General features: G+C 31.2%; 1 protein-coding gene across 10 annotated transcripts; it reads left to right on the top strand.

Moving 5' to 3' along the window:
- The first annotated feature begins 71 nt into the window (after window positions 1–71).
- Window positions 72–27732, top strand: LOC148606117 (cardioacceleratory peptide receptor-like). 10 transcript variants are annotated; one of them, XM_088545241.1, is made up of 9 exons: window positions 20127–20699; window positions 21055–21128; window positions 22308–22419; window positions 22875–23001; window positions 23540–23889; window positions 24788–24920; window positions 25182–25273; window positions 25523–25609; window positions 27231–27367. In XM_088545241.1, the coding sequence occupies exons 3-8, from the start codon at window positions 22327–22329 to the stop codon at window positions 25574–25576; spliced, it is 849 nt and encodes a 282-aa protein (XP_088401367.1). In that variant the 5' UTR covers window positions 20127–20699; window positions 21055–21128; window positions 22308–22326; the 3' UTR covers window positions 25577–25609; window positions 27231–27367. The 10 variants fall into 10 exon arrangements, with proteins under 10 accessions (XP_088401364.1, XP_088401361.1, XP_088401365.1 ...); XM_088545242.1 differs by having other exon boundaries at window positions 20129–20699; window positions 25182–25246; XM_088545235.1 differs by lacking the exons at window positions 20127–20699; window positions 25182–25273 and adding an exon at window positions 175–192 and having other exon boundaries at window positions 27231–27732.
- Window positions 27733–27914: the final 182 nt, after the last annotated feature.

The raw sequence follows: 27914 nt of genomic DNA, 5'->3' as shown, positions 1-27914 counted from the left end.
GTTATAACCGGAAATTTGAAATGCATGAATGAATTCTTACATGAATTGTTCCTGTAGTTACTTGTTATTATGTAACCACTTAGGGTAGAGAACTTGCTATATATATGACAATATTATATTTGTCGGACATCATCTGTTATATTGTTTTCAGGTTTAGAGTCGTGGCGAAAGTCAATAATTTTGGTTATAAAGGTAAGTCGAACTGTTAACATTTAAGTCAAATATAGATACCGGATTTGTTGTCTATAGCTTTCAATATGATTGTCTTTTAAATGGTTTGAAAATTTTGGTCTTTTTTGGACATGATCATATATAAAATTATAAAATCATATTTTTGAGGAACTATCATACTTCAAATAGCAGTCAGAATAGCAGTTACAAATGTATACATTTTCGTTTACTTTTGGTAGTTTGGTATCAAGATATGTCATATAATTGTAAAGTCACAATCATATTGATTTAACAACGATAACAAAGTAGAGCCAACAACTATGGCATGTCTTGTATTGAAAACTAACTCGATAACGTTTATAGTCAAAGCACTCTACATTAAACGTACTGAGAAATATAAGCATTGTGACAGTTTCAGTGAGGAGCTTAACATTATTAAAGAGTCAATTTAAAAAAAAACCTCGATATGATTACGAAGCCGTATTTAAACATTTAGGTGTGATGTGCTAATGATAATTATTGGAATATATTCGTTAAACGTAATTCAAATAAACTATTTTCTATATATCATTTTATTTATCTATCTATCTACTACTTTAACAAAAAAACTATTCCACTAAATAGATATTTTTTTAAGAGGAGTTTAAGTGAAAATCTGTCATCTTAACTATTATGTGGTTAGTTAGCTGCCTATGATGTAGTGGGAACGGGAACATATTAATGAATTTATGATGTCGACCCAAACCTCCAGTAAAATGTGTAAATACACCTTCTGTTATATAGTTGATGATGACTTGTTACACTATCGCTGTCAAAAAACAACATTTTACTTTGTCTAATTGTAGTGCGGCTATTTGTATTAGGAAATTGATAAGAGTTAAATAAACAAATCCAGATATACTCGTTCAAATAAATGTAAAAAGAATGTTCATAATTGGAGCGCTTTGTACACATGCAAACATAAATCTTCGTTTTGCACTGATGGAACAAGACATGAATGTTAACCGTCCAAACAGCATTTTTTTCACATTAGATTTCATATCGTATTGTGTTTTATGTTTGTTCTCTTGTTTTTGTTATATTTCGACTTTGACCATTTCCGTTTTAGGACAATTGAGTTTCATTATTTTTTTTTCATCTTGTACATGTACTTTTTTTCACGTAATTGTCTTTGCATTCTTTAGTCTCTTGGTGGTATTTATTTGTTGTGGCCTATATATGTCACGAAAAAGTAAACTAGACATTATTGTCACGCACAGGGTAACATGCTGTTCCCCTAGCTTGATCATTGTCAAAATGAACATTTTGAATCTGCTTCTTAGGCTCCATGAATTTATTTTCAACTTTTTTTTCACTTTTTGACCGGCGACCATTTTAAAATGATGACTATTTGTTTTTAAATAAGACCGATCGGATGCTATTGTATTCAACTATTTTTAAAACAAGAATGAACTTTCTACGATTTTATGTGACTTTTGACTTTTTTTCAGCGGGTCATTTTAAATGTTTTAAATTGCAAAACGTTTGAGCACATTTATATATGATGGTCTGTTTTTGTGACTAATTTAATTAAATCCATTCGGCAGATTAGTAAGAGTGTTATGGACAAGATGAACAATTCACAAAAGAATATTTCTAGAAAAAGAAGAAAAACAATATAATCGACAGAAGAAAAGATGGACTTATTTCTGAAAAATATAGCTTCAAAGCACTCACTCATGACTGCATTAAATGTACAATCACTGTACTTTTCCTATGTCTAGCAATAAGTAAAAAAAATACCAGTTTTATATATTGTTAATTTCGATATGCTGTACACAAGGTTTAAGGAATAACCTCTCATCAGCACATTAAGATCAAATATGTAGGAATATCATCATCAAAATATTAGTTGTGTACAAGAAGTAATCATAACCAAAACTATCGAAAGACGAAACCAAATCAATATCCGAGAGTTCTACCAAATGCAATTTTCTATATTAATGGCACGCGGACACAAAACAGTAAATGTAGTTATTAAATCCACCATTCACTGTAGATTGTTTTTAGTGGAGTCCGAGTTGCTCATTTGCTTTTGTTACTTTGTGTGTATGATTTTAATTACTTTATGTTCTTTGTTTTGTATGTTTGTTTTCCATGTCTGGTCTTTGTCTCCTGGATTACATTCTTTTGTTTACCGCTATAACCTTGGTTCCCTTGATTACCCTTTTAAGACACTACATTGATGAAACAGTTCTTTCACAATTTTCGTTTGTTTGGTATTCTTTTATTTTTAATGCATATCTTCATAAGTGATTTTTAGTTCTGCAGACATATGATAGAATCATATCAAAATGTGATATTATATATAGAATACGTAAAGCTGGTTGTTAGATAAACGCGACATCTTTATATATAGAATACGTATAGCTGGTTGTTAGATAAACGCGACATCTTACCCTCAATTACGAAAATTAAACTTATTTCAAAGAAATACATAGAGGTATTAAGAATGGATATTAATTAGTATTGAAAGGTAGTTTGTTTTTTGACGTATGTGGTTATTCACTTGAAATTCAATTTCAAATGAATATCGTGTAATGTCACGAGAAAATTAAATGACAATGCATCAGTTTTATCGTGCCTAAGTTCATATTGTTTTATTTACACGAAACAAAAAGTTTAAACTTCTAAATATTGAAAATGGATATTTCTACAAAAATTATGTGCCTTTCACATATAGAATAGCTTAAAAAACGTCATAATTTCTAAGAATGATAAGGTAAATGACTTATTCTAATGCAAATTAGAATGTGCCATATGATGATTTAAATGTACGCGAGCACTCGCTTGGCAATCGTACTAGTTTTTCATTAAGCACTTGTTTTCCAAATTTGTTTAATAGACATACAAAATGTTTGGAGGAAAGACAGAGTTTAATTGGTGTATTTGTCTGATAGTATTACAACCTTTACCGTAGATTGAATTTTGATGAAAATAAAATTCTATTTTATAATCTGTAAAAAAGATAGGGCGGTTCATAAAACTTAGTTTCTTTAAAATGCTGTAATAAACATGGTTTAACAGGGTTAATTGATAATATTTGGTAGAATTGTATAACCCAGATATCTGCAGCCGGGTCAAGTACACGTGCTGGCCATAATATGTGTTGTAATTTATATTTATCAAATGCAACAATTTGAAACTTTAAAAATGACTGTCTTGCCAGATATCATTCTATTCTGTATATTACGAGCAGCCGTGTAGCCAGATTAGTCTTCCCAAATGTACAATATATTGCTTACAAAAACATATCGCGTAATGCAACTTTATATCTTGTATTGTGCTTGGCATTTCTGTCTTTCATCTGCGTAAACTGTATTGGAGACAGTCATGTGATATTGTTGTGTTTAGTGAGATTCCGGACTCGTATACATCATCATACCGTTTGCCTACTCATTATCATAAACTAGTACTTATAATGTATTGTTATGTGTGCAATATCCAGCTACAAAAATCATAATTTGCTAACATTTTCCGTTGATAATGTTCAAGGTTCAAGGTTTTTTTCGAAGAAAAATAACCAACTTATCAGCACTTCCTCTCGATGTGCAAGTATGTACATAAACATATACATATGCTCGCGAATAAGTATTTGCTTCCTGCTGAATGGTCTACATCAAATATTGTAATATATCTGGAAATTTTTCTCCAAAGCCTATGTATAAATATTCCATTTTTCAACCGCGGTGATTATGTAAGTCTTATGCTTAAGAATATGAAAAGTAATAACAAAATAATTGAAATTGTAATATGTAGGCAATGGTCAGAAGGAATATTCATGAAGGAGTGCCTTTAACAAATGACATATTCTTACTTAATACTTTACAGACCCTTGGTTTAAACCCTATCATTTCACATTCAAAAAGCATATGTAGTATTGTTTGCCACAAATTAACAAAAATAGAGCATCATTTTGTGTATGTACGTTAATAGGTAATGAAAGGAACCAATGTGCTAGCGGATATCAAAAGAAAGTAATTCAGAGACAAAAAACAAACACGGAAAACAGACATACACAACAAAGAACATTAAATAACTAAAATGATACATACAAAGTATCAAACGCAAATGAGCAAACCCCAACTCCACTAAAAACTGGGAACATGGGCCAGGTCCACCGGAAGGGTAAGCGTTCTCTGCTTTTTTTAGAAACACCCGCTTAAATACTCATTAAAAGTCAAGTCGGGTGTAGACAAAAGAGGAAGAGAAAACTATGACACGATGAACAAAACATCATAACGATCCACGAGTTCATGATGGAGACCATAAAACTTCTTCAGTGATCACTTTATAACAACATAACTCTGTTCCAGAAGCCTAACTGTAAGAGTACTGGCGTGATACAAAAAGTCTGCATAGTTACAGCAAGCTCTGGCATAACATATGAGTTGTGATATGAAAACTCCTTTCGCAGGTGCTGAAGGGATGTTGCCACAGATGAAAGGGAAGTTGGCAATTCTGAATGAAAAGTCACGTTTGTCGTAAAGTTTGATCAATAGTTTTCCTAAACAATCTCTACGTGTAGGTCAAGATATTAGGCTGACTGTGTCTGTAGTATCCTTTATCTAAAATTCTTTGGGGTAGATGCGATGTATCTTGCCCGCGAAACTAGGAAGGTTTAACGATAGTACGTCATCCATATAGCGGAAACTGAGATTAAAGGATCTGGAATAATTATCGATTTGTTAACATTCTAAATCCATCTTTTTCCTCCTTGTTGATTGTAATAATGCAAATTATTAGTTAATAATTGATTTTAAGTTACAGTATATGTGTAAGTTTAATATTTAAAAAGAGGATTACTGGTAGAAGGTTCGTATACTTGACACACCAATAAAATATATAAAATATAACACGATGAGGGCTTTTCCATCTTTATATTCTAACAAAAGTTAGAATTAAGTTGTAGTGATGGTGTTTCTAAGTAATAACCTTTCTCATTATTTAACACTAACCGTGCTAGTTGCAAAAGAGGATAAAAATACTTTTTCGCAACTTATCCAGTGCGTTTTTCCTCATCTTTGCGCTGTATTTGTACGTTTTATCAGTGCATCACGGGAAAGATTCCCAGAAGCTCTTATCTAGTATAAATATCTTAAAAAATGAAGTATACATATGCCGAGGCATCTATGTCGAAGTCATATGTGTGTTGAAATCTGGTTTGGGGACATTCGGGCAACAGTTTTATTACATGAACAAATGCAATTTGCTCCTTTTTTTTAATCTTACTGTAAGGGTTTTTTTTATGATGCATGTTCTGTTCTGTAAAACAAATGGAATGTACTTTGACTATTCTTAAATAATTACACGAGGTTAAAATTTCAATATCAATTTCTTACATTGGTAAAATCGGTTAACCATCAATATGTGCTTGTGCAAAATCAAGTGTATGTCTGGAATCACCGCAGAATATATTAGTGTTGTTTATATCAATAGCCTTGATATATGCTGTGCGCATGGTTTTTGGTGGATATGACATTGATTTGAATCAAGGTAAATATTGTCTTATCATTTTTAGTAATTAGAAAATATTGATACCCACACCGTAAACAAATAAACAATGCTGATGGCTGAGTCTCATGTGATGTAGCTAAGCCAATCTCTATCAGATATTATAGTTGATATAATAGAAAAAAGAGAAAGAAAATAAATTTGGATATAATCATATTTTTTTCGAAAACAGTTTGCTAGTTACACAAACGATTTTTGACCAATGTTTTAAAGTTCCGAAATATTTTAACATGAAAATCGTGAAAACAACCCCTTCATCTCTTTTTAAATAATTAGCAGTGCTCATTAATAAAGACAAAAAGTAATTTTCATGTTTTTGATAAGTATAGAAATATATTAGCTTTTCCAATTCTTGGAAACTCATTTGATAACGCGTTGCCATCCATCGGCTGACTGATACCTGAATATTTTATCACATGATAAGGTACGTCATCCTAGGCCTTGTTCTAGGAATCAATATTCGTAAAATTGTTTGGTTTGTTGGACATATTTTGAGTTAAAGAATAATCAAGGAAACCAAGATTCTAGCGGAATTCAAAAGAATTCAAAAACAAACAAACATAACAAAGAATATAGATGTATAAATTATACAGACAGTAATTAAAAAAAAATGTTTTAAAATTGGAACAAAAAGGACCTCGTATATGACTGCTTGCTATACAACATTTGCGGAAACGTTGGATCCTAAGCTGGATGCAAAAGTAATCAAGGCAGCCAAGATTTTTTTTCCGTGCCGTGTCTAAAACAGACATACACAACAAAGAACATAAAGTAACTAAAATCATACATACAAAGTAACAAAAATAAATGAGCAACTCGGATTCCACTAAAAACTGGGAGCATGGACCAGGTGCACCGGTAGGGTAAGCGTCCTCTGCTTTTCTAGAAATACCCGCCGAGTTGCTCATAGAAAGTCAAGTCCGGGGTAGACAAACTAGGAAAGGTAAATTATGACCTGTTGAAACTAGAAATCATTACTGATTATTCTTTTTTGATTATGATAACATTCAAAAACTACGATTCACTAAAACAGTTTTAAATTCTACAGATGATAGAGAATCCGAATGACTTTTTACCGTAGTTATATCAACCATCATTTTTTATGCTTTTATATAAAAGAAAATACATTTATGAGCAAACCTATAATAAAATTGAACGTAAAATCATAAAATCATGCAATGCATTGAATGAGGCCCCTGACTAATTCAAATTATATTATGCGAACAACATGAGTATTCATTTTATCTATTGCCTTTACACAAAGGAGTTCATTGAAAAATAAACTCACTTAATTCACAATTTTGTAATAGTGTGGCGTATTTTGTCAAGTTACTCTATCAAAATGACTTTGATAGAATGATTTTCAATTCAAAACTGACACGATCCTAATAATAGCATCGTGTTAAAAGTCACGTTTAGTGCAACACACCATTTTTGGACTTTTTATCCATTTAAACTATACAGAACCTCAACGGTTACAATATTTCTATTTAAGTTTACGAAAGAGTCGATGGCATTTCCTTCAGTCATCACAGGCCATGTTGCCATATTTTTAGACATCATGTATAGACTATGTGAGATACCTCAATTAGTATTTGCGTATAAAAAAATGATTTTTAATTTGTGAGGGTTACAATTAAACAGCCATAGAACAAGATGATATTTATGATGTATATTTTACGGCATAGGCGAACATTTTCTCAGCCATCTCTTGTGAAAATGTAGTTTTTAAACATACGACCTTGCAATATGCCTTAAGTATAAAAAACAAAAAAAGAGTATGTCGGGGTGCTTCTAAAACCCACCACTTACACTTTTGTTCAAAAATCACTTACATTTTTGTTCAAAAATCAGAAACATTACAGACCACATAGCTGCTGTTATTGTTTTCGTTAGAATGGTGATTTTTGTTTAATAAAAAGTGAATGAAGTGTGTATGATTTTTGTCTTGGTTTAGTTGATTGTAGTGAGAGATGCGTTTTTTTTTTCTTCAAAAATAGAGATCTGAATATAAAACGTATAAAAACACAGCTCATTTAGACCAAACATACGAATCGTTTTATCCGTGGATTTTTTTTTTACATTCTGAATCACCTCTACCACTGACAGTGTCTTGACATTACATGGACTGGTTGGTCATTAGTACGTTTGTGTGTTTGTGTATAAAACACATGCTTACAACTTAGGAACGGTTTCCTCCGTTATCCACAAAAATAATGGCCTGTCATTCCTGTGCTTTTTCTGTGTTTTGTTTAGCAGAAGATAAGTTCATTATTAAACTCTTCTGAATTAATATCACAAGACTCTAAATATGAGAACAATATTAATTTTACAGCATACTTTTAAATAAAATATAGACTCAAAGGTATCTTTAAGTTTCCATATATTTTAAGGTTACATACATATAATCTATGAAGACAATATGATCAAATGAAATTATCAAACTACAACATCATTCAACACATTTAACTACTACCGACAAATAGAAGTTGTTGCATCACAAAACCATGGGTCAGTTTGTGTACATTAATATGGAAGGGAAATTAAGGATCCTATGATTCGTACGATAAGCAAAAGAACATGTTCAGGAGTATCGGTTAGACAAATAATGTAGACACTCACACAAAAAGAACATATTCAGGAGTATCGGTTAGACAAATAATGTAGACACTCACACAAAAAGAACATATTCAGGAGTATCGGTTAGACAAATAATGTAGACACTTACACAAAAAGAACAACCACAACGATACACAATCCGTAACAAAAATTAAATGCAACCTAGGATCCAATGTAAACAGGGTTAAAGACTAGGTGCACTTACATAGTAAGAGCACTATATTTTCGTCAAATTCACACTGAGTTGCTCATCAAAAAATTAAAAACAGAATACAGGTTCTGGGTAGAATGTATATGAAAACTATGTTATATTGATTACAATTGTCCCCATTATTGATGTAATATAATGATTCACAAAGCTATCATAAAAAAAGTTGGTACATCGATACAAAAAAAAATCAATGAAACAAGTTAGCGTATCAGTGCCTCTGGTATATGGTAGTTCCTTTAGTTTTCTTCTGTTAAACTATAATAATTTAATGTGGTAAATTTGCTTCGCATTCTAATCCTGGTCTACTTGCTTTCAGCTTGATGTTCAAAATAAGTAACTTAAATTTGATATAAGCAGTAACGACCTTCACCGCTTTCTCTAAACATAATTTTCTCATTTTCCGGGCTTCTGTACTCATTACATAAATCAAAACCGAGTGCTGTAGCGACAGGAATGCTCTAGAGAAAGATATAATTGCTTTAGGTGTTTATGAAGTCTGATTGGCATGTGCTATTTTGCTTTCATGTGTTTGCTTTGATAAGCAACTTCAAACAGATCGTGTCTTGGTATTTCTTTAATAAACCAGGTTCTTTTCTCTAAAATGTTCTGACTTTTTTATATGTTCATATCTATCATTTGCAAAAATATTTTAAAATATTTTTAAACCTAAACTTGCTAGCAGTAAAGTTTAGGTATACGTTTTGACTAATTTTGTACATGTTCATGAAGCATTGACACAAATATTTATACACGAGGCCTGTTCTATATATATACGTGGAAGAATGACCCGGCCAGCGAAAGCTATATTTTTATATAGCCTAGCTGGCCGAGTGGTTTAGGGCGCTGGACTTTGTGCAGGCGGTGTTGCCATAGATGTCACAGCGGTACAAGTTCGAGTCCTGCGGAGGGAACGACCAAAACTTTGATCGCAAATTTGACAATTCTAACATAGTTGGGAATTGTTCAGACCTTTCTATACGTTTACATATCTTCCCTGTATCAATTTGATCCGATGGAGCAGTGTAGCGAATAGAGTCGTCACATTCTGAGACGATGTATAATATTGATTTGTTGTGACATGCATCATTAATTTGATCCTCTATCCTACCTGATAACATCTAAATGAACTGCCCCGTACTACCATACATCATATACTAAATTACAGCCGTAGATTAATCTTACGAGGAGGAATGACCCGGCCAGCGAAAGCTATATTCTTATATAGCCTAGCTGGCCGAGTGGTCTAGGGCGCTGGACTTTGTGCAGGCGGTGTTTCCATAGATGTCACGACGGTACAAGTTCGAGTCCCGCGGTGGGAACGACCAAAAATTTGCATCGCAAATTTGAAAGTTCTAACATCGGGAATTTTTCAGACCTTTATATATATATATATATATATATATATATATATATTGACGGGATCAAGTTTCTCTTGCATTAAGTTTCTAAATATCGCATAATACAGTAATTATGGTGCAAAACAAATTTTGTCATCCACAGCTTGTGTGTGTTTTCATTTGAAATGGAATGTTGCCTATTTGTATTTTAATACAATTAATCCTCTTCGTAATCTGAAAAGCAACGTGACAAGACCCAAGAGGCATTTTATGGTTGACACACTTTTGGATTTTTTACAGAAATTATTGTAAACACCGGTAAACAATAACAATTATCTTTAAATGAAATATTACACCATACAAAATTTAGACAATCCAAAGGCAGAGGTAATTCCAGGTGCAACAAAATCCGTTCTTCGTTCAATGTGACGTGTGTTTACATAACAGTAATCTTTTCTGATTTCAGGGTTGTATTTATATATTCATTAACCTACTGACCAACAAACCTTTATAAATCAAACAAACTAAGATCACTAATTCTGTCTCATTCATACACAATCTAATTAATCTTATTTAAAAAAAAACAACAACAGAAAAAAACATTAATAGACTGTTAAGTAGTATTATTTCACCTTTCTAAATTTGAACAAAAAAGTTATTTAGTAGGGTATATGACAAACGCAAGTCCCTCTTTGTCTGACATTTTATAAAAAAACCTTAATTGTTTTTTTTTAACTCGGTATATATGACACTGAGTAACGTATTTTTTTCCGTGTGGCAAAATGCTTTATACATTAAAAACGTTTCTGTCTAGTAAAACAAACTGCGTAACGACCTCTCAAGTTACTAATTGAGTTTTATTGATCTTTAGAGGTCGTAAAAGGATTGCTATTATGAATATTTCATTTTCTTTTCAATTTGTTCCCTATTATATGTTTTGTTTTTGTTTTGTTTTAGTTTTATAACTAATATGTCTGACCGAAACATACCAATACATTGAATATTGATAATAATTAAATGCTTAAAAGTTAGATATAATAATTGTAATTTTACTGCGTCAAACCTTTTCTGATGATAAATAGAGATTGGTTGCCGGGTTTAGTCAATAACCGAGAGGTTGCATTCAATTAAGAAAAAAAAAACAAAAACAAAACAAAACAAAACAAAACAACAAAAAAAAACAAATAACGATTGTATAATTTCTATCATCTTGAGGCGTAGGCTGTTGTTCAAGCAAAAACCTACTTTATTTATTTTTTTTTTTTGCATTGCAGTGCACTTTTTCTTCGAAATAAGTTTTAAAGCCAAAAGGATTATCTTTTCTATTTATATGATTATTATTGTTAATTAAAGAAGATTGATAACTATCTATGAAAACATCAACGATGTAATTATGGTAACACTACACTTATTAGAAATATGTGTTATTTGGCAGAGAATGGTTCAGAAACAGGTGTTAAATTAATCACCAAAGACTTCCTTGCAGTCTGTAATTATACAGAGATGAACACAACGAGCCAGACAAAATATCGAAAAGCGGATGATATTCGCGGGTGCCTTTTTTTAAAAAAATTTTTTGCCCTATAAATTTTTGTAACAAATATTCGCGGTCTTTATTTGTTGCATTTTACATTTCTTCGAATGAAAATTATAAGTTATATAATAAAGCGAGCTTCTATTATCGCGATTCCAAATGCATCGCATATATAGCAAAAAATAAGAACCTCTTTTCAGTAAATATTTGCTTTCAACAATATTTTGCTTTACTATTTAAAGGCACTTATTGAAAATATTGGATTATGTCTGATTTTGAGAACTTTAAATAATCATTTTGAAAGCTTGAGGTGTTATATCTAGTGTTATGTATTAGGTAACACATATTTTATGTTAGTTATAATCTTTTTTAATTGAGTTAAAACTAATTTATCTACGCAGAGATATGCCGACAAAAGACCTCAAGCAATATTGTGTAAATAATACTTCATTAAAACTCCAATATGAGATAAAGCAGACAACGCATCAAAGTTAAAACGAACCATTCTGTGTAAGAATCGGGCAACCCAGTCACCATTCCCACGTTGGGCCAACGTTGGTTCAATGGAGTCATTTACGTTTGGTCAACGTACGGTACCCAATTTTGGCCAAACGTTGTAAGTGCAAAGTGAGCCAACGATGGCCCAACATAGGGTACCCAATGTGGACCCAACGTTGCAAGTGCAAAGAGAGCCAACGTTGGCCCAACGGAGGCAAAGAATAGTTGGGCCAACGTTGGTCCAACGTAATGCCAACAGTGACCCAACGAATCCCCAATTTTGGCCCAACATAAGGCCAACGTTAATCCAACCATATGGCCAGACCATTGTATTCCTTAAGTATTAGACCATAATTTTATTATGTATTTCCTGGTCATGTCGCAGAGTGCTTATGATAAGCACTCCTACAGAGTAAGGGCTCTCATTTATCCTCAGCTTATCATATAAATTCTTTACAATAAGAATATACCAATGACAAGCTGACTGTAGTTTATAAGATTAAAACAAGAAAATCTATTATAAAATTAACAGATACTACGAGCATTGGTATACTGATCTTTGAAAATTTGCAATTTTTAGCATTGAATAGACATATGATAATACCTGTTAATTTTTGTGTTTAGGATGAATTAACATTGAAAATATGTATACATTTGTTTAAAATGAAAGACCACTTTTGTTTTGAAAAGGTGTAATGTGGTCTCAGTTACAAGGCTGCATGATGGAGAGATAATCATATACACTGTTGTTATCATAAATTAGATTTGGTTATTCATGATAATTAGTTCTAAATATTAAATCCAAATACTTGTTGCATGAATATTAAACATGCAGTTAACAGAACTCAAGAAAAGAGCCAACAATACTTTTTTTGAAAGAAGTAAAATTATATTAATAAATATATATATATATTGATTTTTCAACGTTGGGCCAACGTTGGCCCATCTTAGTGTCGCAGTTTAGATGCAACACAATAGTTGCTTTCATACATCCTGATTTGCTTTCTTTTTTTTTACTTTCTTGAGACGACATACATATTGAAACAAGAATAATATTAAGTCTTTTTTTTTGTTTGTAACCAACGTCGTTGTGGTTCAGTGTTGGCTCACTATTGGCTCTGGGTTGGACAAATGTAGAATAATGCAAATAATGTAATCATGGCTTTGTTTTAAAAATCAAAATTTAATAATACTCTCACGCGGAATTCGCTTCTAAAATAAGTTTTTACAGAGGAACATAAAATGAAATGGTTGTTCAAATATAGTAGGGCCAACATTGGACCAACGTTGGGAAAACGTAGAATCTTTTTATGATAAGAATATTTCAAATTTCAAAATGTCGTGTTTAATCATTTGGTTGTCAAGTTAAAAATATTTCGGTTAAAAATAAAGGCAACGATCCAACCATCAGTCAACGTTTGCCCAACGGAGGCATGCTGTCTGGGAATGGGTGGCAGATCATTATTCTTTATTTGTTTTGTTTTGTTTGTTTGTTTTTGTTTGTTCTTGTTTATTTTTTGTTTTCGTTTTTTTTCTGTCTCAAAATATATTCAATGCATATATAAAACAAACGTAGAGCTATTAAAATTATTACTGAAGCATCGTTGACTTTGACAGATATTTCCAGAGGTGTTGGGGTATACATACTTGAATAATACAATAAAATCGCTCCTTTTATTTTGTCTTTCATTAGCAACCAATTAACAAATTTTGCCCTAATCTTAATGGGAGAATTAAAAGACTACGACACAAAAAAAGAATGGCATCATGAATGGGACATACGACGCTAAACCGGAAAACAACAAATTGTACAACATTAATTTACTTAATATTTAATCAGAAAAAAAACGTGTTTCATGTTTGATACGTGATATTTCTGTGCGTTAACACAATTGGACAATATAATTGAAAGGTTAATATATTAATGTAATGTGTATTTCTGCTTGAATTTGTAATGATCAAATTAGATACCGGTTTGCTTTAATAGGTTTCCAAATAACTGATAAATTTATTGATGAATATAAAAACTGGCAATATGCAATGCTATAGTATACGGTTTGCTGATGGGTAGTCGTTCTAGATAAAATATAGCTTTTATTGTACTAATGTATAATTTAAAAAAATCAAGCCTTGGAACTGTGAGCTCATGTCACTTGAATGGACATTTGGACTAAATAATTATATATCTATATAATGTATTCGTTGATTTAGTGAATAGGTTCTGTTGTTAGTAACTACCATTGACACATTTTTGTCTCTGGATCATATAAATACTCTGTAAGTATATATTATTGCACTTTGATGGTGTTTAACCCTGCATGTTCTACATCTATGTTATCACATTAACATTGTTTTTACTTGATCTTCTTAAATTCTATTATCTATGGTAATAATGAGAGCACGCGGTCGAAGTTTTGATACAGGACAAGGTAATAAATAATCATTTTAAATTGGATATCAGTGCTTTTCTGTCATCAAAATGAAGTAAACGGGAAATACATTGATAAATATGTGGATCGAAGTCAGAATAATATTTCCGAGTTGAATGAAATGCAAAATCGTAATTGTACAAATAATGAGGGTCTGCGCGATAAATTTATTACCCTGGACCTGGAAAGAATGAAATGTCTGATATAGAACGTTTAATTACAATCTACAAAAACTTATTTCTGTAATAATTTGTAATGCACGAAAACATACACACTGTTTCATAAGATTGAAATATAAATCACCGTTTTCAGAGATACGAACGCATTCCCCTGTATCACCAACCGCCTCGTTGCTGAATCCAGCACGCTTGTATTAGCGTGACTGAACATTAATAGTAAACTTGCTGAAACGCTTCCTAGTATTTTAAAATATATCTTTTTAAAAAGTACTTACAACAAGTAACTAGTGGTGAGTAGAAACATCTTTTTTGATTCCATTATACATCTAACGCAGGTAAAAATCTGTCTTCAAGTCAATGACTTCTATTTGAAGCACCTGTACATAAGATATTGAGAAGTACCTTAGCTTTGGTATATTTGAACAATAAAATGCGGCCTTGTTTTAAGATTAGAACAAACCCCAAAAAGGTAAAAAAAACAAGTATAATTACTTTATTTCTGATGTTCGTATTATTTTGTGTAAACATTTTATTTAAATCCAATAGAAAGCCATGTAACAATTTTAAATCATGTGATCTAAGATTTGCTTTACTTGCCTGATTTGTCGAGTAGTTATATTTATCTCTTTGTAAAAGAGATTTCAGTGTAAGCCTAACTGTATGGTTAATTCACATAATGGGAAGTTGTTTTAGATATAAAATATAGGGAATATAGTTGGTCAAAGGACAATGACTTGATAAATTTCCTTCGGTAATTAAAAAAAAGTATTAAAATTTATATCAAACTTAGATTGAAATTCCTATAACATGCAGGAACGTTTTAATCTCTTCATTTGTTTATACATTCTGTCCTGAGTCAGGAAATGGTTATTCAATTGATAGAAGCCCAAGTATCTCTTCGAGTTCATCATTCGCTGTAAAATTTGGTATTCAACAATTCTTCTCAATTAAATCACACATGCATCACTTGTTTTTATCAATTTAGCTTACGTTACAGGCTTACTGTTGGTAAAATTGAAACTGAACATAATATTAGTATCTGTATCATCATTTATTCATACAAATATATTTAATAAACGCTTCGGTGGAGTACTGTGGTGAATCGAACAAAATCGTAGCTACTTTGTCACTAAGCACCGTTAACTTTATCTCATATTTGAGGGGTGATTATTTTATATATCAAGGTAAAATTAAGGTCATTTAATTTCCCATGTGTTTGACAAATAGACTAAAATAACTGCAGGGCTGATTTAGTTTTTAAATAAAGGTTACGTCATAAATAACGTCATATCCATCATTTTATTTAAGGTTTTGTATTGTTACAGATACAATAGGAATTAGTTTCAGGTAATAGATATGAACTGCTGAGCCTTCTAAAATCAGTCAGTACCTGTTGGTAGAAAAAAAAAAACACAGAACTCTACATTCATATCTTGCAATGACAATTATCTAATTTTGTATCATGTACTAACAATTGGTTGCTTTAAATTTGTGTTTATGGAAGACTAAGAAAGTGCATATGCCATATTCTATAAACAAAATCACCGAAGGAAAGATCAATACTAAAAAAAAAATAATGTTGGTTTGTTGTTTGCTTAAATTTTGAAAAATAAAATACATAGAAGGCATTATGAACTTTAAATGAAAAGATATTTACTATTTGATCTTTTTCCTTTTACCATTTAGATAATTTGGTAGGACCTTGTCAACAAATATCCTTGGTGGTCCACTTTTTACATCAGTTTAATATTACATTCGAACAAACACGTGGTGTAATGAAACCTATTCTGTGCCACCAATATCGGAAAATCTAGGTGGTTTATTTATAGAAGGACTCTTGAAAGAATGAGCAGAATTGGGTCAATTCAAGATTGGAACCGTGAACGTGTAATTATCACTTTTTATAACGAATTAAAGGTTAACGTTTGTGTATGTTGCTTTTCTTTTTTATGTCTATAAAAAACATAATGTCTAAGAGATGCAACTTTAGATCGTTCTGTTTTTTACATATGAGTTTCTAGATTGGATTTTATGGCATGTCTATCAACATATCTGAAATGTGGATGAATTAGTTCAAACCTTTGATGTATCATTTTAATGATCCAGAAATATTAATTCACTATAAATATATGCATTATTTTTAATATTATTACGTCGTGTTTGAGACAAAAATCTTGTGATAAAATATTTGATTATGTATCATTTGTTTTTTAGCAAAGCAAATGTGTTATACAACAACCAATGATTTTGGTAATGCTTTACGACAGCACGTTATTATCAAATAAATTGTCTTACCTAAACTTGAAATAATTTTTATTTTAAGAAAGTTTCAAAATAATTTTCGGTCGTTTACTTTGTTTTAAAATGTGAGAGAGTAATCAAGGGAACCAAGGTTATAGCGGTAATCAAAAGAATGTAATGTAGGGACATAGACAAGACATGGAAAACAGACATACACAACAAAGAGCATAAAGTAACTTAAATCATACATACAAAGTAGCAAACGTAAATGAGCAACTCGGACTTCACTACAAATTGGGAGCATGGACCAGGTGCACCGGTAGGGTAAGCGTCCTCTGCTTTCTAGAAACTCCCGCCGAGTTGCTCATAAACAATCAAGTCCGGGGTAGACAAACGAGGAAAGGAAAACTATGACCCGTTAAATAAATCAGTTTTCATGGTGCAGATGGATACACCATAACGATCCACGAGTTCATGATGACGTCCATAAAACTTCTGTAGTGATGACTTCAATCTTGTAGCAACATAAGCCTGTCCCGGAAGCATATTTGAGATAGTTCTAGTGCGATACACAAAATCAGCGCAGTTATGATATGAACACCCCATACGCAAGTGCTGAAGGGATGTTGCCACAGACGAAAGGAACGTTGACAATTTTTTTTTTATGAAAAGTCATCACGTTTGTCGTAAAGTTTGGTCAATAGATTTCCTTTACCATCGATATTTAAGTGTAAGTCAAGAGATGAGGCTGACTTCACAGTGTCTGTAGTATCTTTTATCTCACGTTCTTAAGGGTAGATGCGATGTATCAAATCCCCCGAAATTAGGATTGTTTAAAGGTAATACATCATCTATATAGTGGAAACAGAGATTAAAGGGTCTAGCCAAACGATTATCTTTTTTCGGATCAGATCAGCTATAAGGTCAGCCTCATAAGAGTGAAGGAATAGGTCAGCCAGTAAAGGAACACAGTTTGTTCCCATTGGAATGCTGACCGTTTGTTGAAAATCACGTCCATCACACTGGACAAATATGTTGTCGATTAAAAATTTCAGCATTTTGTAAACATGTGAGAAGATGTGACAAAAAATTTAAACCTTATTTACTAGCTTTGCTCCGAATAGAAATTACTCTGAAAATAGATTTTTACGTTCATGTATTACAAGCAAAATCGACAATATATATGGAACTTCGCTACATTAACAACAAAACCTTTTTATCTAATAATTCTTTTAAATGTTGCATGTTCTTTTTTATAATCTCCACATGGAGACTTAGTATTACGTAACTTTGTAATTGCCTTTTTGATTTGTAAATGTTTAACGTTTTAAGTAGGAGTCTTTGTAAGAATCATGCACATTTTGTAATATGTCAAACATCCATAAAAGGCTATAATTTTTTTTGTTATTAAGTTTTTTTATTGGTCTATATGATGAAATGTATTATCATTAATTTTAACCTGTCTGCTCATAGGAGATAATACACATTATAAATCAAATGGTTTCTATTGTATTTTAGCGTAGTTAAACGTTATCACACTTTAATATATATATATATATATATGTGTGTGTGTGTGTGTGTGTGTGTGTGTGTGTGTGACGACTCTATTCGATGTTAGACCTGTCAAATTTGCGATGCAAATTTTTGGTCGTTCCCTCCTCGGGATTCGAACTCTTACCGCTATGACACATATGGCAACACCATCTCCACAAAATCCAGCGCCCTAGACCACTCGGCCAGCTAGGCTTTATAATAATATATATTTATTTATCTTCTAAGAGCACGGGTTATATGAAAAGCCACATATTAATTTCTATCAAATATAATATTTTAAGTAAATATCAAAAACAAAATATGTAGGTTTTCAAAGTATAAATCACATTTTGCATGATTCTTACATGGACTGCTACTTAACTTTTGACAACGATACCTCAAAAACAAAACGAAATTTCCAACAGATGATAATGTTAATTATGCATGGATGTCATAATCAATCAACAGCCATATATCAAGTGAAGTGTTAAGGGTTCTAAAAATACGAACAGTTGTACTGTCTGTTTGGGTAATCAAAATAATTATAAACATCATTAACACAGTTCTTGTAAAGACATATCTTCATAACTTTCACTGTATGTGATATAATTCCACATTTGAATTTCGTCTATCTATTGTATTATTATTATTTTATATTTCATTTATCTATTGGATATATGTTATAGTTCTGACTGTACATTAAAGAAAATATCAAAGAAAAAGTACTTTTTATCTACGTTTCGTATCGTCATATTACAATTTTATCATCGTAGCATTTTGCTTAATGATGTCAGTTGCTCCGTTTAAAAATAACAAGGGTTTCAAAAGATTGTAAAACCGTTAAGGATCTTTCATTTTTGGACAATATGAAAATGACTGTTGACTGTGCTCTGATTTTTAAGTTACATGCATCAGAAATTTAGGCAGAAAAGGATTTTTCTGGATTTTCGTTCGTTCTTTGTATAAGTGGGTTTTATAATTTTATCTTTTGAAAACCCTGAAGAAAATACCATGATGAAACAAGATACCTGCTTCTCAAATAAAATTTTAAGATGTGTTTCATACAATTTGGTGAGGGTCAGTTTGCTATAACATGTATACTTTGATATATACTTTGATATACTTTATATATATAAAAGAGGAGTCAAAAATCTGACAAATATGACTGAACATTAGCAGCAAACATGTTCAAACAGCTTCGTGTCCGTTGGTTACTTAATACGTTTTAATTATCTTATGACTTCGAAAGGCATCAAATTTGGATTTTGGAATGAAACATGCTTTTAGAATAACTTGTTGAAAGAAAACGGAAAGTAAATGAGCATGATATATGATATATCTTTGTGGTTGATTTAGATGTCAAATACCGAAACATCAAAATAGGACGATACAGAAAAATCAAAATCATGTGGCAAAATTATCAATCTATAAAACATTGTTTTAAACGGAAGAAAGAAACATAAACAAATTGAATATAAGGACAAAGTTAACAAACAAACAAAAACAAATAAATCACTTGAAAATTTAAATCATGTCAAACTCCGGTGATGGGTTGAAATTAGGTACTTCATAATGGTAATTACGACCTGCTTCGGTAGCGTTACCTATCATATTGCATATCAGGAAACTCGGTAACTGTATATGTCAATGTTTTTATTTCGTAAACACCTGACATCTGAAGGAATTAACAGGTAAGATGATAACTTTAATACAATTTACTTTCTAAAACTTTGTTTAAAGATCGCAGTTTATACGCAATTCATGAAATCCATTTTAAATTTTGACAAACCAACGAATACTTCATAAGAATAAATGTCATTACCAAACAATTTTGACATAGCTTTTAATCAATAGTTTAAAAAGTTATGTAAATGAATTACATATTCAATAGCCTTGTGAAGAGCTTTCTTCAAATTTCTATTACCGATATAAAATGAGTAAATTCAACGCAAGACTGGCATACACTGAAACCTGTCTTAAACGCGTCTGTTTTTTTGTTTTTGTTTTTGTTTTTATTATTATTTTGATATTTATCCGGTTTAGAAAGGTCTTATGTTACACAAGGTTTAAAATACATTTGTACTAATATGATGATATTTTGACTCGCCCTTGGTTTTTATACAGGTTTTCGGATTATTCAAGGTTCGATTCCGACAGGGTGCACTATATAGTATTACAACAAATCCCACACCTATCAAGATTTACATCAAATGCATTTGTATTGTCAATATAAAATTAATACAAGCTATTTTTGTCATAAGGTTTAGATAAGGATCTGTTGCAATCATTAGGAAAATGCGCAACTATATCAATGCATGTTATTTATCGAAAGCAGGAGTATCAGGAAGAACAACATATCGTGTCTTATCTGTGAGATCGTTTCTATTGAAAACGGTAAGTTATCAATATGTCCATCTGCTTTAAAACTAATGTATAGAAAATTCATAAAAGATAAGTTTCATTAAAAGTTAGTTTTTTTGTTTTGTTTTGCATCGTGTTATTTGATTCATTATTATTCGTTTGTTTGTTTTGTTTTAGATTATCTGTGTTTGGTTAATAATCTTGTTTGTCTATACTTACATGGTCTTTATCCCACATTTCACGCATTTGTGATTGAGAATACCACTAACTCTAGAATAGACAAACAGATAAATTCTTTGTGTATTGTGTACAAAGTCTAATTTATTTCAATTCTTGTCCAAGAGGCGGTTTGACACTTGCAATGTGTATGATTTTCTCACTCTTTCAGGTCACCTGATTTTACTCATTTATTGTTACGGAAGGTCATAGTGTGCCTGCTTTAGTGTTCAGTGTGCAACATTTGTAAGCAAGTAAACTATGTTTTGTATCTACCTACTGACCATGGGTTATCTATCCTGCTTGATCTTAATTACAATGTTCTTGGTGTATAAACCGCCCTTCACGAAAAAAGCAAACATTCTCAGTTTTATGTGCAATCTAATGTATTCGGGTTGCTACGTTGTGTATATAGATTGTTTTTGTATACTTCGTATACGTTCGGACCATATTTTTGGATGTAGATGTATTTTAATTAGCCCACTACTGACGCTTTGGTATCGCTTTTGCGGATATCTAAATCTGCAGTAATCACTTTGCAAACTACTTCTGCTCATAATAATTCTAGTCATTTCACAACTGTTCTCTATTTACATATACTAATCTATTCACGTTAAAACGGGATTATATATGAGTAGTACATCGCGCTTCCCTGTTGTCAATTTAATTGTTAGCAAACACTTTAAGTTATTAATTTCCGCAGATTAGGTATTTCCTTCCATAATACTATCCCTTGGGAATTATACACTTTATCTTACTTTGAAGATTATATTTCATCATAAATTCAAACGTGATTATAATTGCTTTTTCCTACATCATAGTTGATATTCAATTGATGTTTGATTAATGTTTACATAGAAACATAGATTTAAATTGTGTGGCAATCAGCCCAAAAAGTTCAAGAACAGTCGTTGTAAGAATCGTGCATTTGCTTGTAAATTGTTGTTTTTCACTAAATTGTTAGTGTTTCAAATAATCTGCAATGTCAACGCATTCAGAAAAAAAGGTAAATTAAAAAAAATGAATAACCCTGTTCAAGTGTTCATATGGCTGCAATAAAAATTTAAAGTAGTTATTGAGGTCATAACATAAGACACAATTAGTTCAAACATACATACGTTTTTTATTCAAAGAGTAATCAAGGGAACCAAGGTTATAGCGGAAAATTTTTATTGAATGTTAACGTTTAAATACAATGCCAAACTTTCAAACTTAGTTTACTGTAAAATTCGATCATTACTATTAATCATGTACTTTGGTTTTCATGTATACGTTATTTCTTTTCTAAGTTACATTAGTTACACTCAAAGATAATTTATTAGGCGTGAAAGAAATCTAAAGGAGTAAATATTTCTTACAATTAACCTTTCACTTACCTCTTCCAATGCCAGTAATTAAGGTTGCTGAGATTTATTAAATTCACAGTATATCGGTCAAAAGAGTAATGGAAAATAACAGTTATCTGGTGATTTCTGCAAACCTTACAAATTCCTCAAACCAAGATGACGAAAAGCAGGAAAACACAGAAACAATCGTGGTAAGTAATGTTAGTAGTCTTAAAAAAGGGCTCACTTTGAAAGTGTTATAAATGAGAAGGAAATAACATACTACAAAAATAACTAGAACATTGTTTTTTTTTTGTTTTTTTTGTTGGTTTTTTTTTTGCGTTATTAAAAAATGAAACTAAAACTATTCGAAGCAGTATCAATATATATATGGTTACCAGGGCATTTCCACTCTGAATCAATTAGCAATATTTGTTACATTAATAAAGGCTAATGGATTTTTGAGCTTCCATCGTCTTAAACAAAAACACATCTCTGTGTCTGTTTGTTGATGTAGAATAAAATCTTGTTAGTATTTGCACTTTTTTGTTTTCTTTCATTTGAAATTAAATGTATGAAATACATAATATGATACACCTCTTTAACATACTTCTCATTGTAGCTTGGTAAAACAAAATAATGTTTTTAAAAATCTTTTCGTTTGCAGGTAAAATGGCTGGCTTTATTGCTATTAGTCGGAATTATAGTATTAAACACAGTTGTAATAATTTTGTTGTTTCGTCGGAGGAAGAAATCAAGAATGGGATTCTTTGTCCTAAATCTAGCCATTTCAGGTAAACAATTAACATACTTTACATTAAAATTAAAGATTTTGTTTGTACGAATAATGTTCAGGCCAATATAAATTTAAAAAAAAAAAAAAAAAAAAAAAAAAAAAGGTGCGTGTCATGCTGGATACTCTACGAAGGTAAGTTGACTGTAAAATATCTATGTCAACTCCATTATTTGTTTTAATAATTGTTTGTGAATATTATCTATTTATATATGCAAATTATTTATTGCAGAAGGATTGTTTGGGAATTTGTGAAATTCTTATCTTAATGTGAACAATGGTGTATCTTTAAAACATCAATTAATAAATATCCTTTTTTTACTTTTAAAGCTCCGCTACATACACATTTAGCATTACAATCTACAAATTAGAGGATGATCGGTACAGCACTACCACCGAAATTATTTTGTAAAAACAAACAAAAAATATACTCACGAAAATTCAGACAAAAGTACATGCCAACGATAGCCCTATAGAGCACCAACATAAATTACACTGTTCAGCTACCGTCAATATATGAAAAGTGTGTTTCCTTTCAGATGTTTGTGTTGGATTGTTTTATGTTCTACCAGAGACTCTGTTCAATAAGTTTGATGCCAGATGGACGGAAGTTCTATGTATGGGTTACTATAACTTCTTCTCTATGATGGCGATTTATGTATCTACATACGCAATTGTTGTGATAACCATTGATAGACTGTATGTTATTCTTAAGCCTTTATCAACTGCCAGCAAAACCTCGATTTATAAATATGGTTTGGCATTGACAGCATGGTTAATTGGGGGTTTGTTGGCAATTCAGTATGGAGTCCATGGGACATACGTCATGGATGGAGAGGAACGATACTGTTATCATGATTTAAGTGGGCCTAAATATCCAAACTATCTTGTAAGTATTTCAAAAACTTTTTTAACATTTTGATCATTAATAGTTCATATAAATTGCATTTGACATTTATGAACAGTGAAAATTCTTCTGCAGATAAATGATTGCGCGAGAATATTTAACAGAAAAACGTGGCCGATTTGCGTAAGTCAACCCATGTTCCGTATTAAATGTTCTAGAATAGTGGCAAAACAACCTACCTTGTAACAAAAAAATTATTTCCCAGTGCACATATGACATTTATATTACTCTATAAATGAAATGCGCTCTCATTTTGATCAGGTATCATTGTTTAGTAAAACACATATCTGCGAAACTTTCTACAGATGTGTTATCTTATATCCAATTAAGCTCATGGTTAAAGAAATAAAGAGTAATCAAAGGAACCAAGATTCTAAATATAGCAATACAAATTTCAAACTTAGGATGAATTTCAGTTAACCGACATATATTCCTAAAAAGTATCATGCATTTTTTGTCGATTGTAATTCAGTGTTCAAACATTATTCTTGACACGTTTGCCATTTCCAGTAATTATTATGTTGAAATCTAAACAACAAACCCAAAACTATCATCTGTCCGAATTTTGAAAAAAAAACCTAATAAATCCTTTAATACAACTGTTGAAAAAAATGTTGTGAAATCCTGTTTTTCGTAAGATTCATTGTTTGGGCAAACACATACCTTTGAGTTACACACATTAAGAGGTTCTCCGAAAATTAATGATGTTAAAACTCTACAAAAATACCAAATCCCTATACCATACCAACATTGTAACTAGCTCCTGTATGCTTATCATTGTAGGAATATTCCACAATGTTAGAAACAAAATAGGGTTTTACTAAATTGTAAACATAAGTTTAATCTTTAAATTTGTTAAAGTTGCCATTGATCATTACAGCATATGTTATGGTTTGACCTGTTTATACTGTTGGTTATACCATTAACAATTATTGTAACATGCTATGGTATCATCATCAAAAAGATCCACGATCGTGACAAAGGTGGTATTATTCACACAACAGATTCTTATGGTGAGAATTGGTAATGTTCGAAATTAAAATTTGATACATTTATATAAAACATATCTAGATTTGTTAAAGCTCTCTGAAGGGTTGTATCCCTTTTAGCGAACCAGTTTTTTTTTTCTGTATATCTTGGTAAAAGTATGGTTTGTTACTAACGTTATTTGTTCTGTATTCCACCATTGAATGCTTTTGAAATTTTATAAAGGTTTTGATAAACTGAACTATTCCAGTTCGTCATAAAGGTTTTGATAAACTGAACTATTCCAGTTCGTCATAAAAAGAAGACACCGACCCCATCTATGAGACAGATCCATAAACCATGTACTAGTGAAGTACGGCTTACAGTTTATTTTTATTTTGTATGTGTATTTTTTTTTACTTCATATCCTTTACTTTGTAGTATTTTTTTCCTTGAAAAAAAGGTTGTTCATAATAACTGTATGACTTCTCGTTCCTTTGACAACCTCGCCTTACCATTCGCAATGGAAAATGTACTCTGAAATATGGTTTGTGCGCGGAAAAATTAAAGAAGTTTAATTTTACACTAGATAAACTTTTATGCTTTATTATAAACTTTTATTTTATACAATGTGTACTTATAATCTTAGGAAATAGACATGGGTTCAATTCTGGACATCAAAACATATCAAAAGCAAAAATAAAGACGGTAAAACTTCTGCTGCTAGTTGTCATAGGTAAGCAAAGAGACAATTGTTTTGTACAAGTACGTATAGAAAACAGGGTAAACCTTACATGTAATTGCTTAAGCTGAACTTTTTGCTGCTAACGAATTCAATTCACATTTAAAGCACTTCTATCATTGATAACACTTTATTGAAAAGTATATTTTCAGACTTGCTATTTAGAGAATGACATATAAGGTAAATTTTGCTGTGCATTAAAAAAAATATAATTGAAACAGTCATTTTTGAACGACCGAGTGTGTTTGAATTTTTGAAAAGAATACTTTGCAGTTTAACCTTCTGACGGTTAACTGACTTGTTTTTTAGTTATTTATTCATGTATTTTTAACAAATGTTTGAAAATATGAAATGTGGTACGAGTGCCAAGCGACGAACAATTTTAACATTTCTTAGTGATGGGCAAAACCTTTTACACAAAGCAAGGTGTAAAAGACCCCCAAAAATATGATGTGTAACTATTCACATAAGACAAACATCGACCTAATTTATAAAAACAACTGAAACGAATAAATTGAACGTTTAAAACAACGAAAACCACTTGACTATAGGTTCAACATTCCTCAAACTATGACAATGGTGAGAAATTATAATAATAGAACAAACCAAAAAATCTGTCAAATTCAGATTTAACTCTCGATATCGGTACAGAATACGAACACGTTAACAAATCGACCAAAAGACAAGCTGTATCTACCACCAAAGACTGTGAACAAAAATAACAACCGTAGGACTTAGGTGTTATTTTAGATTGACTTGTAATTATTTCGATATGTGGTTTAATTTTTTAAATAAGTTACGACTTGTTATGCATACGGTAAACCGTAAGCAAGTTTTATTTTAAAATGGGTATTACTTCTTCTTGGTCAATCTTACCATGAAAACTGATTTATTCAACGGGTCATAGTTTTCCTTTCCTTGTTTGTCTACCCCGGACTTGACTTTTTATGAGCAATTCGGCGGGTGTTTCTAGAAAAGCAGAGGACGGTTACCCTACCGGTGCACCTGGTCCATGCTCTCAGTTTTTAGTGGAGTCCGAGTAGCTCGTTTGCTTTTGTTACTTTATATGTATGATTTTAGTTACTCTATGTTCTTTGTCTGGTCTTTGTCCCTGGATTACATTCTTTTGATTACCGCTATAACCCTGGTTCCCTTGATTACTCTTCCAAAGAATAGCGTATACATTGCTAATTTTGCTGTTGGAGTAATACGAAACTATTTTACTAATTTCTAAATGAAAGTATAGGTTAAAAATTTCATGACTTCAGAAGATATTGAAAATGGACAACTTTTTTATTTATTTATTTTTCCTAGATTTGACAAAAAAGACTACACCTAGTTTGGTATGGACGTTGAATTGATATAACAAAAATGCCTCAATACCAAATATATTTGTTTATACTTCGATGTGTATGTTCGACCGTCTTCAAATTACGTTTATTCGCATTCATCACACAAACATAACAATGCTTTACATCTGTGGCCTTTTGTAAATTTAATTTCTGAATTATTAATTTAAAATTGTTTTAAAAGACCTATTTATTTAAATTATAAATTAATCGATATTAAATTGAATTGTTTTTCTTTTTTTTTATTGTTCATATTTATATTTCAGCTTACATTGTTTCCTGGGCACCGATAACAATAGATGCTTTTATGATTAACTACGGAGTGATACCTTTAAGTTTTTTGACAAACGTACTCTTTACCTTGTCGCCACTTAATAGTTTGGCGAATCCGCTTGTATTTTTACTGTTTAACAGAAAGATGTTCAAACAAAAGAATAAAAAGACAACAACAACAACTGCAACGATGAAAACAAAGATTGATTTATCAACTTCAGAACAAGTAGTTTTGATTTCGAGTTCTAAATGATGATTCTTTCAAAAACACGATAAAACATGTAATACTATATTTGACTTAGTGACCTTGTTTTCTGCTTACTAAATCTTCACATCTTTGAAATGCAAATACTGATCTTAATGTTCCGTAAAGTTGACGGTATTATTGTACATCGTTAATAATTTTAAAATTATTTGCCACTAAAAAATTATCTTGATGTTGTAATTTTCGAAGACGTAAGTGTTTGTAGTTTAAAATTAAAGTATGTATACCAAGCTATTATATGTTGTTCGTCAATATATCAAAACATATTCGCATCATGTTATACTAACAGTTACACTTAATATACTCTCTCTCTCTCTCTCTCTCTCTCTCTGCTTAATTTAATTTGGGCAAAACTCTGAAAACAGCAAAAGCAAACTGTTGGTATATTCAATATCATTTTTATTATTTTATT

Source organism: Perna viridis, chromosome 9, assembly GCF_037379345.1.
Source record: "Perna viridis isolate PV_CMFRI_1.1 ecotype Kerala chromosome 9, ASM3737934v1, whole genome shotgun sequence".
Taxonomy (NCBI): Eukaryota; Metazoa; Mollusca; class Bivalvia; order Mytilida; family Mytilidae; genus Perna; species Perna viridis.
Note: the sequence above shows the minus strand (reverse complement) of the source record. Positions and strands in the feature narration are given on the sequence as shown.